General features: G+C 56.1%; 1 protein-coding gene across 1 annotated transcript in view; it reads right to left on the bottom strand.

The window, feature by feature from the left end:
- Positions 1 to 6,308: 6,308 nt before the first annotated feature.
- SACK1F (scaffolding CK1 anchoring protein F) overlaps positions 6,309 to 14,910 on the bottom strand; it is a 32,703-nt gene continuing 24,101 nt past the window's right edge. The window contains exons 4-5 of the mRNA XM_028115580.2: positions 13,795 to 14,489; positions 6,309 to 7,178 (exon numbers count right to left, since the gene is read on the bottom strand). Of these exons, the coding sequence (XP_027971381.2) occupies positions 7,129 to 7,178; positions 13,795 to 14,489 (745 nt within the window). The 3' untranslated portion in view covers positions 6,309 to 7,128. The remainder of the gene's footprint in view (positions 7,179 to 13,794; positions 14,490 to 14,910) is intronic.

Raw genomic sequence — 14,910 nt, 5'->3', positions numbered from 1 at the left:
GCGTTGGGAGCATGGACGGAAAGCGTGGTGGGCCAGGTGTTGGCAAACAAGGGCTTGCCAGCCACATCCAGCCACTGCCTGGTGTTGCATAGCCCACAGACTAAGAATGATTTTTGCATTTTTTAAATGGTTGGGAAAATGAGGGGTGCCTGGGTGGCTCAGTCGTTAAGCGTCTGCCTTCCGCTCAGGTCATGATCCCAGGGTCCTGGAATCGAATCCCATGTGGGGCTCCCTGCTCAGCGGGAAGCCTGCTTCTCTCACTGGCTCTCTCTCTCTCTCAAATAAATAAATAAAAACCTTTAATTAAAAAAAATAAATGGTTGGGAAAATGAAAAGAATATTTTATGTCACATGAAATTTACATGAAATCCGGGAAGTCTCATTGGAATGCAGCCACGCCCACTCATTTACATGTCGTCCGTGGTTGCTTTAGTGTTACAGCATCGACAGATACATGTTCCCAAGGCCTAGAACATTTACTATCTGCCCATTTACCGAAAAAGTTTGCCTGCCCCTGGGCTCTGCTATCTTACTCTTAGCCCGAGGAAAAGAAACGCGCTCCAGCTAGCCACTAGGTGTCAGCATCTCACCACAGTGCGTTCAGCCGCTTGAGCTCCTCGAAAGAACCACAGCCAGGCGTTCGGTTCTGGGCCCCAGGCCCTTGCCGGCCCTTTGAGCATCTCCCAGTCCCACTAGGGAGCCAGCCTGGCAGTAGTGGTGGAGAGCAACGGAGCTTAAAAGCTAGAAGAGGGGCGCCTGGGTGGCTCAGTCCGTTAAGCATCTGCCTTCCGCTCAGGTCATGATCCCAGAGTCCTGGGATCAAGACCCACTGCAGGGTCCCTCCTCAGCGGGGAGCTTGCTTGTCCCTCTCCCTCTGCCCCCCGCCCCCCTACCCATGCCCCCTCACTCTTTTTCTCTCTTAAATAAACAAATGAAATCTTTTTTTTTTAAAGGTTTTGTGTGTGTGTGTAAGATTTTATTTATTTATTTGAGAGAGAGAGAATGAGAGACAGAGAGCACAAGACGGAAGGGGGTCAGAGGGAGAAGCAGACTCCCCGCTGAGCAGGGAGCCCGATGCGGGACTCGATCCCGGGACTCCGGGATCATGACCTGAGCCGAAGGCAATCGCTTAACCAACTGAGCCACCCAGGCGCCCCAACAAATGAAATCTTAAAAGAAAAAAAAAAGCTAGAAGAAAGTTAGGGTCTGGAGCCCACTTGACAGGTACAGGACTGGCTTGGCAAGTCCAGTGGCTTGGTACAGGTAGGCAGGCTTTTCTGGATGTGCTGGGGTTTGTTTGGTTGGTTTTGTTTTGGTTTTGGTTTAATTTGTATTATATATGTGAAAGGTTTTCCAAACAAACTAAAATTGTCTATTTTACCCAAAACTATCCATGAAGAAAAGTTGTGGGGCTTTTTCCACAACCAGATAAGACTGTGGCCCTCTTCTATGCCTGGAACCCACCAGCCCACAGAGCTGAGGTGAGGTGGGGTGTGCACTGGGGAACATGGGGCCCCGCCAGGCAAAGCGGCCACAGATGGCATCCCTGGCAGGTTTCCTGCATCCTTCTTTCAAAACCTGGGCCTTGGAACTTCTTCCAGGTGTTTGGGCATTTAGCCCCATGTGCCCACTACTCACTGTGAAAGCAGCAAACGTATATATAGGGAGGGAGCAAGGAGAGTTCAAGAAAGAATATCCCAAGAGGGAAATGATAAAGCACTCACTCTAACACACCAAAGGAAGCAACGTTAGCCACTCTGCTGAGCGCTTTATGCCCCACAGCCTCTGGAAAGCAGCACCAAGATTATCCCCGTCTTACACAGAAGGAAACCGAAGCTCCAGGTGTGAGGCGGCTTGCTGTGTTACTTAGCTGCTAAGTGGCCGAGTGGGGAATCTAGCCCCCGCCCTGCCCATCCTGAGGACTCTCCTCTGGCCACCGTATGCCTCAGCTAAGGTCAAAGCAAACGGCCTGCCCCAGCACCACCCAAAAGACACGAGCTCTGCCCAGGGCCTTCCTTCCTTGCTCACCATTCAGCCTCAGGCCTACCTCACAGTAAATATGCATCAAAGGAACAAATGAATAAAGCTTTCCAAATCCTGCAGTGAAGTGCCTTTCCTTGTCCAATCAACCAACTTCCAAGACCTTCCAGAAAGAGATGAGCCAGGGAGTCTAAGCTGCACTCAGGAAAGAAGAATCACCAGGCATGGTTCTGGGTTCTTAGCATAGGATGGCACATGCTTCTCCCTTGCTTGTGCCCAGAGGACCGTGGCCATGGCGGGCACACCACCTGCTCTTGCTTTTTTCCTCCTGACTACTTATGCTCTTGCTGCTTCTCTGTGGCAGGTCCTAGCCGGTCTATGACATGGACTTCTGTTCCTGGAGCTGCTTTTTCATGGCTGCAGACAATGCCTAACTTCTAGCCACTTTACTGGGTGAAAACTGATCTCCAACCAGCGGTCACTCAGAGAGGCCACGGGAAGTGCTCCAGATGGGTCCAGATAACTAGATTCTAGCCCTTCCCGTGACTTACTGGGTGACTGGACACATTTCCTCACATCAGGGCCCTCACCTCCTCGTCCCATTTTTATGTTAGCAATTCGAAAGGAAGCATGCAAAGTCATCCCGGAGCAGCCAGAGAGGCCTGGAGGCCTGGAGGCCTGGGCCCACCCAGTCTGGAGCAACTGGGAGAGGGAGACCGCCCACTAAGGACACACGCTGAAAGGAGAAGTCTTTCCTGAGGAAAGGATTCAGTCAGGAAGGACTTTTGATAACTCAATTCTTAGGAAATTAAGTAGCAGAGAGCAGAGTTCTGTTTGGCCTCCATGTACGGTCTCAGAAGTCAGGAACAAGACTGAAAGGGTCATGATCAATTCTAGAGCCTCTGACACCACCCACGTTGATTAGCCTGGCTTACTGTCTGTATCAAGTGGCTGTGAAGTTTTCAATCATTTAACAAACAGGCATTAAGTAGATACTGTGGATACAACAGTGACCCAGATAGATGATGGACAGAATGGGTACCTCTCAGCCTCTGGCCGATCTAGCAATCACTCAGCCTAAGGACACACTCCCATGTGCACCTGCCACCTTCCAGCCTTCTGGAAGGCGCCCATCCCCTCATCCTTGGTCTGGCTCAGCCTGCTAAGCCCAGGGTGCCGGTTTTGCACCAGACCTCCTGCCAGTGGAGCAGGAGAGATGATTAGAGTGACAGCCGCCGGGCCCTCCAGGCAGGGAGAGAACGGCCGTGGCCTGCGCCGAATGATAAACTACATCCCCAGTGCACGGAGGGGCTCATTTGCTGCTAAGGGGTCTTTGCCAATGTTGACTCATGACACTCCAGGTAGCAGTTCCAGCCTGGCCTGACTTGAGGAGCATGGAAGTTTCTCTGTTGTCAGCCCTGGCTGCCTTTTGGGGGGTGAGGACGTTGTTGGGCACACACAGGTCTGTCCAAGGGTGCTTTCCATGTAGGACTCGACTCAAACTAAAGGAAGGCGAACAGATTGGGAGGAAATGTAACAGGGTGCTCTGTGGAGTAAGGCAGATGTGTGCACATAAACACACCTGTTCCGGGGAGTACAAGGCAGTGAAGAGCTAAGCAAGGTAACTAGAACAAGGCGGAAGATGCTATTATGTCAGTCACAGAAAGCAAAATTGTTGGCAAATCAGCCACCTCTCTGGGCCAAAGCGTTCTGTCAAAGAGAAGGGTTTCACAGGGGCGTGCACGTGAAAGCACCCCCGAGAAGCAGCCGTGGGCTTTAAGGTTGCACCGAGCTCTTTCTCAGCTGGGGTGACTTCACTCCCTGGGGACATTTGGCAACATCTGGAGAAAATTCTGGTTGTCTCCATTGGGAGAGGTGTTACTGGCATTAAATGGGTAGAAGCCAGGGTGCTGCTAAACATCCTACAAGATGTAGGACAGCATCTCCCCCAAAAGAGAATCTGTGGCTCCCAAGTGTCACCACGAGCGTTGAAGGCCAGAAGCCCCGGGCTAGAGGAGCAGGCTGAGATCTCCATTTTACCCAGTGTAGGACCTTGGGAGAGCCGCGTACCTCCTCATCTGAAAAATGGGGACAGTAAGACCTGAGCTGCTCATCACACAACTTTGTGAGACTCAATCCCCAAATGTCCAGGAAAGCTTTTTGTAACACTGTGAAGGGCTCTTTCCTGAGCTTTGCTCAGTTTGAAGCCTGTAGGTGACTAAAGCATCTAGCAGTCACATATAGTAGGCGCTCAATAAATTAAAATCATCATAGTAAAAACAGAAAAGACCCATTTCCCCTCTGTCCTGTGTCCTCCATATCTCAAAGCCATTTTTCTTTTTTTTTGCCCATGCATTCTATTAAGTTCTCTAAAGGTAGAGGGTAGTGGCGTTAGCAGAGGTTGTGTCGAAAGCACCCTTGAATGATCAGGGATACAACCATATACCCTGAGGACAGAAGACACAGGAGACTGGGAAGTTTTGCCAAATCAAGGGAAGGCCTCCGGCCCCATGCAGAAGTCCTGTACTTGCTGCTCCTGTGGGGCAAGATCCAGGTGGCAGCCGCCCCAGGGTCTCAGCCCTCAGCTGCCTCTGCTCATCGGAGGTCAGCCCGCCCAAGGAACTGTGCAAGTTGTTGGCACTGAGCCTACAGAAGCCGGACCCACAGCGGGCAACTGGATGGTGGTGGGGGGGATCGAGGGTGCCATTTCATCCATCTGTGCTCCTCCGGGAGCCCTTCTGACCTTACCAGCCCCGTGGAAGCTGCTGCGTGGGGACCAAGGGCATGATCCACCCTTGAACTTGCCATCCATCCGAGAATGCCAGATGTACCTTTGAGATTTGATGAGAGAGAATACTTCACAGTGTGTGTGCAAGTGCTAGAACAGAGGGCAGACGTACTAAAAACTGAGAAGTCCAGAGGCAGAACGGACTAGTCTGGAGCCTGGGCAGACGCCTGAAGCTTAGTGCTTCAAGATCCTCAGCAACCTTTGGACTACTGTCTTGTCCCAGGCCTGGCAGAGCTGGAGGGGGTCAGGGGCCATCTTGTCCAAACCTCTAAAGGGGATGCGGAGAAAGGCCGGAGGGGAGGTGCCCTGCTTCAGCAACCAGCACTCCTCCCACTACATTGCTTCCCCACTGTCTCCCGCCCCCTCGTTTCTATGAACAAAGTGGGAAAACCCCATCTTGGCACCTGGGGAAACAGGCAGAAAGGCAGGCCTGGCTCCAGGTTACAGGGACTTGGCACTTCCAATCTGGATCCTCCCACATGTTAGGGCTGGGGAGGAACTGGTCCTGCTCTGGGTCAGAAGAGGGTAAGGGGATACAGGAGGCCAGCTTCTCTGGGAGGGAAGGTACAGGAAACCTTTGGGAAGAACACTTAGGAGCTGTCCCTTCCCTAGGCCTCCTCCCTTGTCCCCAGAGGGAGACTCTCCCCACCAAGGGTGACCTCTTTCCCCGACTGCCATTTGCCCACCTCTGTCTCATAGGGTCAAGGTGATGGCCCCGAGCGGAGGGGACACCCTCCACGGCCTGGCTTTCACCTCCCCTTTCCCTCCCCTCCAGAACAAGCACGTGCCACATTGCCAGCACGTCCCAGGAAGTGTTTAAGCCTCAGAAAAGCTCAAGGAGGTGGGTCAGGGTCCCATCCTGGGAAGCAGGCTCTCCCTTCCTTTCCTCCCCACCGCCAGGGCCAGGCTCTCCCCCCACAGCCACACCTTACCATCCCACCTCCTGGGTCACCGTTGTGCCCCCAAGGGCCCTCCCCCAACCCCACACCTGGGCCCCTCCTCCAGGTGCTGCTGGTGCCCCAGGGTTTTTGCAGAAGGAAAGACACACAGACAAGTTTGGTTCAGAAGTAAGAGGCTGGGGGAGGCCACCTGGTGGTGCTTCCACTGGGTGATGCGGCCCCTAGGCTTCCCTGCAGCTATGATCGCAGAGCCTGCAGTTTTGGCAATTTCTCTGTTGTCCATTCAAGAAATCTCTCCTCAGACCCCTCTGGTCACACAAGTGAGGAGGGAGTGGTGTGTGACTTTAGGCTGCTCTCCCTGGCCTGGTGTTGAGGGAATTAGGCCAGGCCCCTTTGGGGGAGGTGAAGGCCCCTAGATGCAGCCTGACTTGGCAGGAGGCAAAGGCTGTTCTTCGGCTGAAATGCAACTAGAGAAGGCACAAAAGTCCTCACTGCTGAAGGGGGCTGAGGGCCATCTGGGGGTGGGGTGGGGAGGGAGGTGGGAAAGGACACATGCCCTTGTCTGCAGGGCTTAACCTCCCATACCAGTTGAACCTCCCACCCTCGGCCAGGCTCCCTCTCTCTGCCCCAGGCTGCAAATCAAGGCACTTTATTAAAGGGAGGGAGCAGCCCCGAGACAAGGGCACAAAAAGAACCCCCCTATGTGTTTGCAGTGGGCAACAGCCAAGGAGGTCTGGACGACTGGAGTGGAGACTGCTAAGACGGAGGGGAGGGAAGGGAAGGAGACCTCAGCACGAGGGCCCTCAGAACGGCAGGGTCAGATGCTGCCCCCGGCTGAGGGGAGGCCTGACCCTCATTTCACTCCAGATCTAGTATGGGAGCCTGCAGGGACCGGGCCAGGAAGGCCGCTGCAGCCGGCGCCCTGGCTGTCCTCGCAGCACCTTCTACCTCGAGTTCAGAGCCTAGGTCAAGACTGGCTCTCTGGCCCAGAGCCCCATCTGTCCTCTTCCCTTATACCCCACCAAACCTCCCGAGGGACCAGAAGCACCAGGAAGCCCAGGGAAGGAGAAGTCAGGGAGCTGGGGCTGCCCTGGAGACCCCATCACATTAGGCCTGAAGACATGGGCTCACCCCATCTGGGGACCTGCAGGGCAAGGCTGGCCCAGTGGAGGGAGGGGGTCCAGCATAAAGGAGAGCAGACATGAGTCGAGCTTCCACTTCATGTAAACAAGAAGGAGTGACCCCTGCCCGGCCAGCGACAGTCTTGTAGGTGCGTGTGGTCGTCCTGAGATGCTGCAGACTCTCACATCTGGGATTGAGGGTCCCTGAGGCCAGGATGGAGGCCGTTGGGCAGGAAGCAAGTGAGGGTCCGAAGTGCAAACTGGTGCAGGCTTTGACCTGTATGCTCCACAGGACAGGGCTGGGGGCATCCACAGGTCCTATCCACCGCTGACCTATGGCTCAGGAAATCGTGCAATTGCTGGCCTTGGCAGGACTGGGACTTGTTTTACCTGCAGAGACAAGTGACACAGGCAAGGAAGACGTAAGTGAAGTGCTCAGTGGACTCGCCTCCCACTCCTCTCCTGTACACTGCCCACACCTCAAATTTGGGGCTGGGGTCACTGTCTCCCTTCCAAGCTGCTGATCTGGAGTCAGTAGGGCCCCCAGGAAAGCAAAAGGAAAGGCTCTCCCTGTCTGGTACTCTCAGAAAGACCGTCACTGTTTGGGATATCAAGGGGTCTGCCACCTCCTGACCTCAGCAGCGTCGCGGTGGTGGGGGGGGGGTGGCGCGCGAAGGATCCAGAACCCCAATCTACAACTATAATCAATGACTTAATGTCTTGCCAAGAGGTGGTTTACCAGTAGCTAATACTGTATGCAGTCTCCCTCACAGCTTACAAAGCACCACCAGTCACTCTCTCAGCTAATCCCCCTGGGTCGCTGCTGCACCTCGAGGTGTCATTAGCCCTTACAGCTGAGGGCAGCCGGGCCACCAGTTCCCCGAGCCAGTCAACACCAGCACCAGCACCTGGCCTTCCAAATCCAGCCTCAGCTCCTTCTATCGTGCAGGCACCCCGGGAAGGGGTCACCAGGGTCAGCAGGCTGATGGAGAGCCAGGCAGCACGGCTCGGAGCACACGCTTAGGGGGGTGGTTTCAAGACAGAGGAGGGAGGGAGCACACTTCATTGAGGGGAAAGATGGGGGCAGAGAAAGCTGTTCTTCTCCAGGCCAGAGAAGCATACTTCTCTTCCCAGGTCCCTTCCATCCACTTCTACTTCCTTTCAACCCCAAAGCGGAGGCCAGTGGCTTCTTTGGCTGGATTTCTGCTCCCAGAGCTGCGGAGGGGAGGAGGGGTGGGGGAGCGGAGAGGCAGACACTATTTCTGGCCCTCCAGGTGTCAGGCTGCTGGGCCTCTGTCCTCCTGGGCACGGGCTGCCTTTCTCCCGGGTGCAGGCTGCTGAGCTCCTTCCTGCTGGCCCCTCTCCACACAAGGATCACCTCCCTGGCGCCCACACCACCTTCCTGTATCACTCCAGCTGTGACTTTAATTCATATGGCGGCTGCCTCCTCTCTTGGGCCCTTAGTAAGGGAGACACTGAAGAGGCTCCAGTAGGAGCCTCTCCCCTCCCCACCCCCCCCAAGCTCGGCTGGCCACCACCCTGTCTGGGCAGACTGAACCCGCTCCTCGGGACTTGCTGCAAGTCCAGCTGGGCCTCCTTGGAGGCCAAGCTTGAGAGCGTGTAAGGCTTAGAGAAGGTGGGAGGGGGGGCTGGATGACTGTGCCACCCCCTCCCTGAGGGCTCCAAGGGTCAAGGCGCCTGGGTCATATTCCACGGTGGTGCCAGGCTGCCTCCGACACAGCTCTGCTGCTGCTTACTTCCGCTGTCCCCTCATGGCTGCAACGGACATAGCTGTCCCCACTGCCTCTCCTTGGCGGCATCGTTTGTTTGCCTGGCCTACTGAGCAGATGCGGAGTTCCTGCCCAAGGGGAGCCGCACTTTGGAGGCAGGTAAGCAGATCAATTTCTGTATCCCGAAGCAGGGGAAGGAGTGTAGCTTGGGGGGGTGGGCGGTGGGTGGGAAGGGCGGGCCTGCTTCCTAGGCCTGTGCTCTGCCCTGGCTCCTGCACCCCCCCTTCCCCGCCCGGGGAGGCTGGGACAGGCTGGGACAGGCGGGGGTGAGAGTCCAGGTTTGCCAGGCTGTGCCTCCCACTCGTTCCATCCGGCCATGAAAGCCTGCAGAGATTCTTTAGACTCAAGATTCATCTCCATGCCTCTGACGGAGAGATGGTTTGAGGACAAACTGTGTGTGCCATCATTCCTTCAGGGCATGCTGACTGAGAGTCTAGCATGTGTAGGTGTTTGGCAGGACTGAGGAGAATCAGACCTGCTCAGGTTAACAGGGAAGAATACACAAATGGCCATTTTGTTTTGTTTTTTTACAAAGTACAAATCTCCTTTTTTACAAAGGGAGATTTGAGGGAAGGCCAAACTTCAAAGGGAGTGAACGCCAACGTCGGGGTGGGAGCTGGTAGAGGTGCCTGGGGCGTCAGGGCAAGGCTGCTGATCCGAATGCCACACAAGGACCATGGGCTCTACTCCCCTAGGGGTTTTAGGACTTCATATTCCCCTTTTCTGCAAGGTTCTTCCTCTGGATGTCCACACAGCATTCTCCATCCCTTCATTCAAGTCTCTGTTCAAATGTCCCTTTGTCCCTTCATCAGAGAGGCCTTCCCGATCACCCTTTATAAAAGGGTCACTGCCCTCCCTGTCCCTGTTTCCAGCACAGTATTCACTCCATAAGAGCAGGGGTTTTGCTGGTTTTGTTCGCTCTTGTACCAGGAACTTAAGCACAGAGCAAACAGTGCATAGATATATATTTGTTGAGCAAAAGGGATGACCGGGCAGTGGCAAGCTACTTAAAGGTTCATACCAATACTAACAACAATAGCAGCATCAGTAGATCTCGGCTGGGCGATGTAAATGCCCTCACTCACCTACGTGGTGATAAAAGCCCTGGCGAGGCCCAAGGGAAACCAGAAAGACAGAGGGATCATGACATATGCCAATGAGAATAAGGATGTTGGCTTCTTTTCTAGATCCCAGGTGGGAACTGTTCCTCGAAGGATGCTCACTCAATTCCCCTCACCTTGCTGTGTGGTTGGGACCCTGACTGATAACACTGCTTGGCTTTATCAAGTCAGACCTCCAAATACCAGCTGGGGCATGACCCATGATGCTCAGGAGTGACACTGAATTTTGAAACTCTACTCAAGACAGCTCTTGAGTAGACTTGGAACTGGAGGCCCACAGGTCCCCTAGGGAGCTCTGAACCCTAGAAGCACTTCCCCAACCTTCCATCCCAGACAGGGGCCCAGATTTCCAAGAGACATTTGAGACCTCCAGCCCCCAGGGATGACACAGGTGAGCCTGAAGTCCCAAATCCAGGAGCCCAGTGGCCACAGAACTAGGAGCCAGACCACACTGCCAGTTAGGGTGGTCCCACATGCATGAATCAGAGAACGCAGGAGAGTTCCGGAAATGCAACTGTCACTGCAGTCACCTCAGAGAACTCTGGGAAGAAAAGCATGGGCCCAGGCAACCTTGGAAGGTACTCTTGAGGTATTAATGGCCACTCTCCACTAATGGGATACCAGGGGGGAGAGTCCATTGGTAAGAAGCCTCTGGCCCTTCCAAATAGTCTTTAATGATGTAGGAAAGTGGCACTAACCCTAACCTTCTGGAGATAACCACAATGCTTTGTGCAGGGCCCTGGGAGGCAAGAGACCATGCTGCCCTATCTCCCTGAGTGACCAGGGACACAGAAGCTTGCCTCTCTGCATATCCTATCTGTGAATGATGTCATTGGGCAGGGTGGTTGTGAGTTCTGTGTGACAGCATTTAGCATGGGCCCACCCAGCACCTGGTCAGGGAATGTCTGTGCCTTTCTTCCTTCCCTGGAGGACATCACCTGGAACTTCCCCCCACCCCCAAGCCTGGCAGCCCCGTGAGAAAAGGGCCTATCCAAGTGTTGTCATAATCCGCTGCCCTGGGGACCCCCTACATGGGAAAACACTCAGGACACTTGTTTAAAATGCAGATCCCTGAGCCCGGCCCAGCGATACAGACTCCCCACTGTGTTTTAACAAGGCTCTCCCGTGAATGCTGCTCCCTGAGATTGGGACCTCTGCCCCAGAGGGCCTGTCCCAAGCTCCTGGATGGACACAGGTGGCAGGCTCGGGAAAGGTGCTAAGTGCACCCAGTGCAGAAACAAGGTCTTAGTTGAGAGAAAAACCAGAAGGAAAAGCTCAGCTTCCACCAGTAGAGGGGGCAGTGAGCCTTCAAACCACCAGGTAACACTTTGCCCCCACCCCCAACCTTGACAAGACACCCACCCCCCAATCCCCAGACCTTCGGAAGGGATTTCCAAAGGTTCTCCCAAGGGCCACACTTGGACCTGCAAAAATCTGCATGGTGCTTGACAACTATATACTTCTTACCAAGCAGTCTTACAGGCTGCCAGCACTTAGCTTTTCTATTTTTCTCTTCCACCCACCCTATCCATCAGCCCAGGCTCTCCCTGGACAAGAGGGCAGCAGGGAGAGAGAAGACAGAGTCTGAATCGGGAGCTCAGAGGGACCTCTGAAACCCTCCCTGGCTCAGTTCCTCCTCTTCTCGAACAGGAAACAGCCCTGGGGAGGGGAATGGATGGCTCCAGGGTATGGGGAGCAAAGTGCTGGGAGCTGAGATCCCACATGATGTCTGTTCTGATGATGTCCTGAATGTTCACTGTAGGAAAAAGATCCTTTCCCTAGGTGAGGGCTCTAAGGCAGTAAAGTGATTTCCTCCCGGATGACAGTTCCCAGAGTACTGGAATTACTAGTTTGGGGGCCCCGTGCAATCAGGAACGCGACCCTCTGCCACACAGAGTCCTGGGTACTTAGCTTCTGAGACGAGGTGCCAGGACAGCCCAGCTGCAGTCCAATGTTTGGGGAGCTGGAGGCCAAGAAAAGGGCCTGTGGGGAGAGAGGGGTCCTGCTTCTTGCCACTGCCCTTTGAGGGAAGCAAGCAGCAGGGAGAGGAACGGGCTCATTAGCAACCTGACTACGAGGCTCCCGGGAACGGGATGCCCAGCCAGGTGAGCCGAGGCTGTGCTGGATGAGGCCACTCTGTTTCTTCTAAAGGATGGAGAAGGAATAGGGTGTCCCTGCTGGGCATCCCCGGGGCCTTCCTGATTTTATGTGCCGGCGTGTCGGGCACTCAGGAGAGGAGCTTCCCCAGGGCGCAGCCCCACGCGCTTGGCTGGCTCCTGGGCACCGTCCGAAAACACTCAGAGGGCAGTGGCAGTGGCGGTGACCAGCCCAGTCCTCCAAGCAGGGGAACTCGCTGCTGACTTAGGAACGGCGGCAGGAAGGGACAAGACAATGGGTCTTTCGTTTCTGTGGAAACAGCACCTCAGGGTGAGGGGCTGAAGGGAGCGAGAGCTTCCATTTCACAGTCAGGACTTGGGAAATGGCCCTTTTTGTGGTTGGGCTCGCCCCTCCCTCGCCCTTCCCTGCCAGGTGTTCACCATGGCAACCCTTCCTCCAAACAAGAGGTGCAAGGTGGCAGAGCAGCTGGTGTTGGGGGCGCCAGGGAGCCCAGCGGGGACAGGAGTGGGGGCCAGCACCCCTCCCTGGCAGGAAATGGGCCCCGGCCTGGGTTTGAGTCCTGACCCCACTACCACTTGCTGTGCCCTGGGACCACCGAATGCACCTCTCTGAGCTTCTAGCAGCCACCTCTGTGGTTGTTGTGAGGAAAAAGTGAGAGAGAAAGCATCTCGTGAAGGACCAGGCACTTCCCGGCCAAATGGAGGTACGGCACTGGCACCCCTGCGTCCCACACTCACAGGGACTCCCAGGCCTGTCCTGACGTGGAGAAGCACAGACGGAGCACGCCAGGTTCTGTGGCCGGCTGGGGGGGGGGGTCACCGGGGCGGGAAGATGGCTGTGATCCGGTCAGAGCTGGGGCCGTGGGGGCCACAAGAGACCTGGAAGCACTCGGGCTGCCCAGGCCAAGGCCCCAGCATCACCTCCCTGGCCGGATGGGAGGCTGGTCTCACTACTGCCGAGCGCCACAGCCATGGGAGAAACCCCAGCATGGAGACCCCTCCACTGGGAGGTGCTGCCGCAGGCACAGGCACGGGCAGCGGCCCCGGCTGCCATCACCAGCCTCCAGAAAGTCCTGCTCCGGAGAAAGAGACAAAGGCCCAGACCTCCAGGGGTTCCCCGAGAGCCAGCCAGAAAGACATGACCACCAGGAACAATGTCTCCCGAATGTAAGCAGCATGGCAAACACCACTTCCCAAATAAGCACACGGAAGAGCCAAGTCACACTATTTACAACAGAAATGAGGAAAGTGGGTCAGGGCATTGGTGGGGCACAGGTGAGGGTGGGGCGTGTGTGAGCCGGCTGGATCGTGATGACAGGTGACGTGGCAGGGAACAGGTTTTCTAGAATGAGCCCTACACTCAGAGGCAGAGGTCAAGCCGGGGTCAGGCCTCTCAGCCGCTCTGTGTCTGTTTCTTCACTGACAAAGGAGAAAGTTTCCAAGCCTCCGGTAGTAGTTAAGGATAGCTCTCAGACGACTCCACGGCCGGCACTGTTCTGGGCACTTTATATCCTCAGAGCAGCTGAGCAAGGCAGGTACCCTTCTCCCCTTTTATTTCTTTATTTTTAAAGATTTATTTATTAGAGAGAGAAAGAGAGAGTGAGCAAGCGAGCACGAGCAGGACAGGGGCAGAGGGAGAGAGAGAGAGAACCCTAAGCAAGCTCCGTGCCCAGCGCAGAGCCCCACGCGGGAGCTCGGTCTCGAGACCCTGAGATCATGACCTGAGCTGAAATGGAAGAGTCAGATGCTTCAGCCAACTGAGCCACCCAGGCGCCCCGTCCCTCCCCCCCTGGAGAGAAGAGGAAGTGAACTTGGACCTGCCCGAGCAGCAGGGGAACTGGGCCGCGTCGGAGCTCAGGGCTCCCGCTCCCTGCGTGCCAGCACGCTGCCTGTCTGCGGGGAGGAGGCAAGGCTCCCGGAGGAGGACGGGGGCGGGGGGGGGGCCTGGCGAGCAGGGCGCCGCAGGCGGAGGGCTCACCCGAGAAGTCGGCACTGGAGCCCTCTTTGGGCCTCTTCCCCGTCACTAGCTGCACTTCGGCAAAGGTCTCGGCACAGAGGGAGCCGGTCACACCGTTGGGCGCCGTGGGACTCTTGGCCTGTCGACTGAAGAGCCTCTTGCTAAAGCGCCTGCCCTCCTTGGCCGCCGTGGCCTCCCCGTTGGCAGCTTCTCCTTTGCCGTTTCGGACGAGCGCCTCTGGGGGTCTGGGCTTCAGGTCCATGCGCAGGTGAGAGAGCACCCTGCCGTCCTTCCGAGTCAGCTCTCCGGAGGGAACGGGCTCCACAGGGGGCAGCACCTGCTCCAGCGTGACGAGGTCATTGAGGAAGCCCTCCAGGCGCCGGGCCGCCGTGCCGCCTCTGCCACCCTCCTCCTGCTCCTCTGGGTCGCCGCCGGCCTCCCGCTGCTGCCGGGCGGCCCAGCGCATCATCTCCCCGGGGGGGTGGCGGCTGCCTGACACCAGGGCGTACTTGGGGTTGATTAGCTTGCGAGCCACGGTGGAGGAGTAGTTGGGGCCGAGCCTCCCGGTGCCCCCTGCCAGGTTCAGCTGCTGGTACAAGTTCACCTCCTCGGAGATGGCATACAGCTCCCGGAACTCCACATCGAAGGGCTCCACGTTCTGCCCTGTGAGGAGGAGGAGAAGGTTCCTGTCCACGTAGGAGGAGCTCCAGGTGAACCTGGGAACATGGCGACAGAAAAGCACGACACATGGGCCCAGCCTGTGGCAGGCCCCTGGCCAGCCCATCGCCACAGCCCGCCGCCCCACCCCGACCTCATCTACCACGGAGGGCGGATGCCTCACTGCCTGGTGGAAGGGGCCTCCTGGACCCGCATCCTCCTTCTTTCCCAGGTCTTGGCCTCAAATGCAGAAAGCAGGCAAGGGCATGGGAAGGCAGGCCTGGATTCCCACCTCGTTTCTACCCTTGGATGCCTTGTAAAGTGGGGCTCATGGGGCGTCCAGTCACGAAAGTGTTGTGAGGCTCACGTGTGACATCCCATATAAAACACTTAGCTCAGTACGTGGCACAAACACACACTGAATAAGTATGAATGCAAGCTGCTGCTATTGGTTTTGTTTTTTGTTTTTAAAGATTTTAC

This window comes from Eumetopias jubatus, unplaced genomic scaffold (genome assembly GCF_037043125.1).
Source record: "Eumetopias jubatus isolate StellerSeaLion01/CBP00866 unplaced genomic scaffold, mEumJub1_p1.0 scaffold_8, whole genome shotgun sequence".
Taxonomy (NCBI): domain Eukaryota; kingdom Metazoa; phylum Chordata; class Mammalia; order Carnivora; family Otariidae; genus Eumetopias; species Eumetopias jubatus.
Note: the sequence above shows the minus strand (reverse complement) of the source record. Positions and strands in the feature narration are given on the sequence as shown.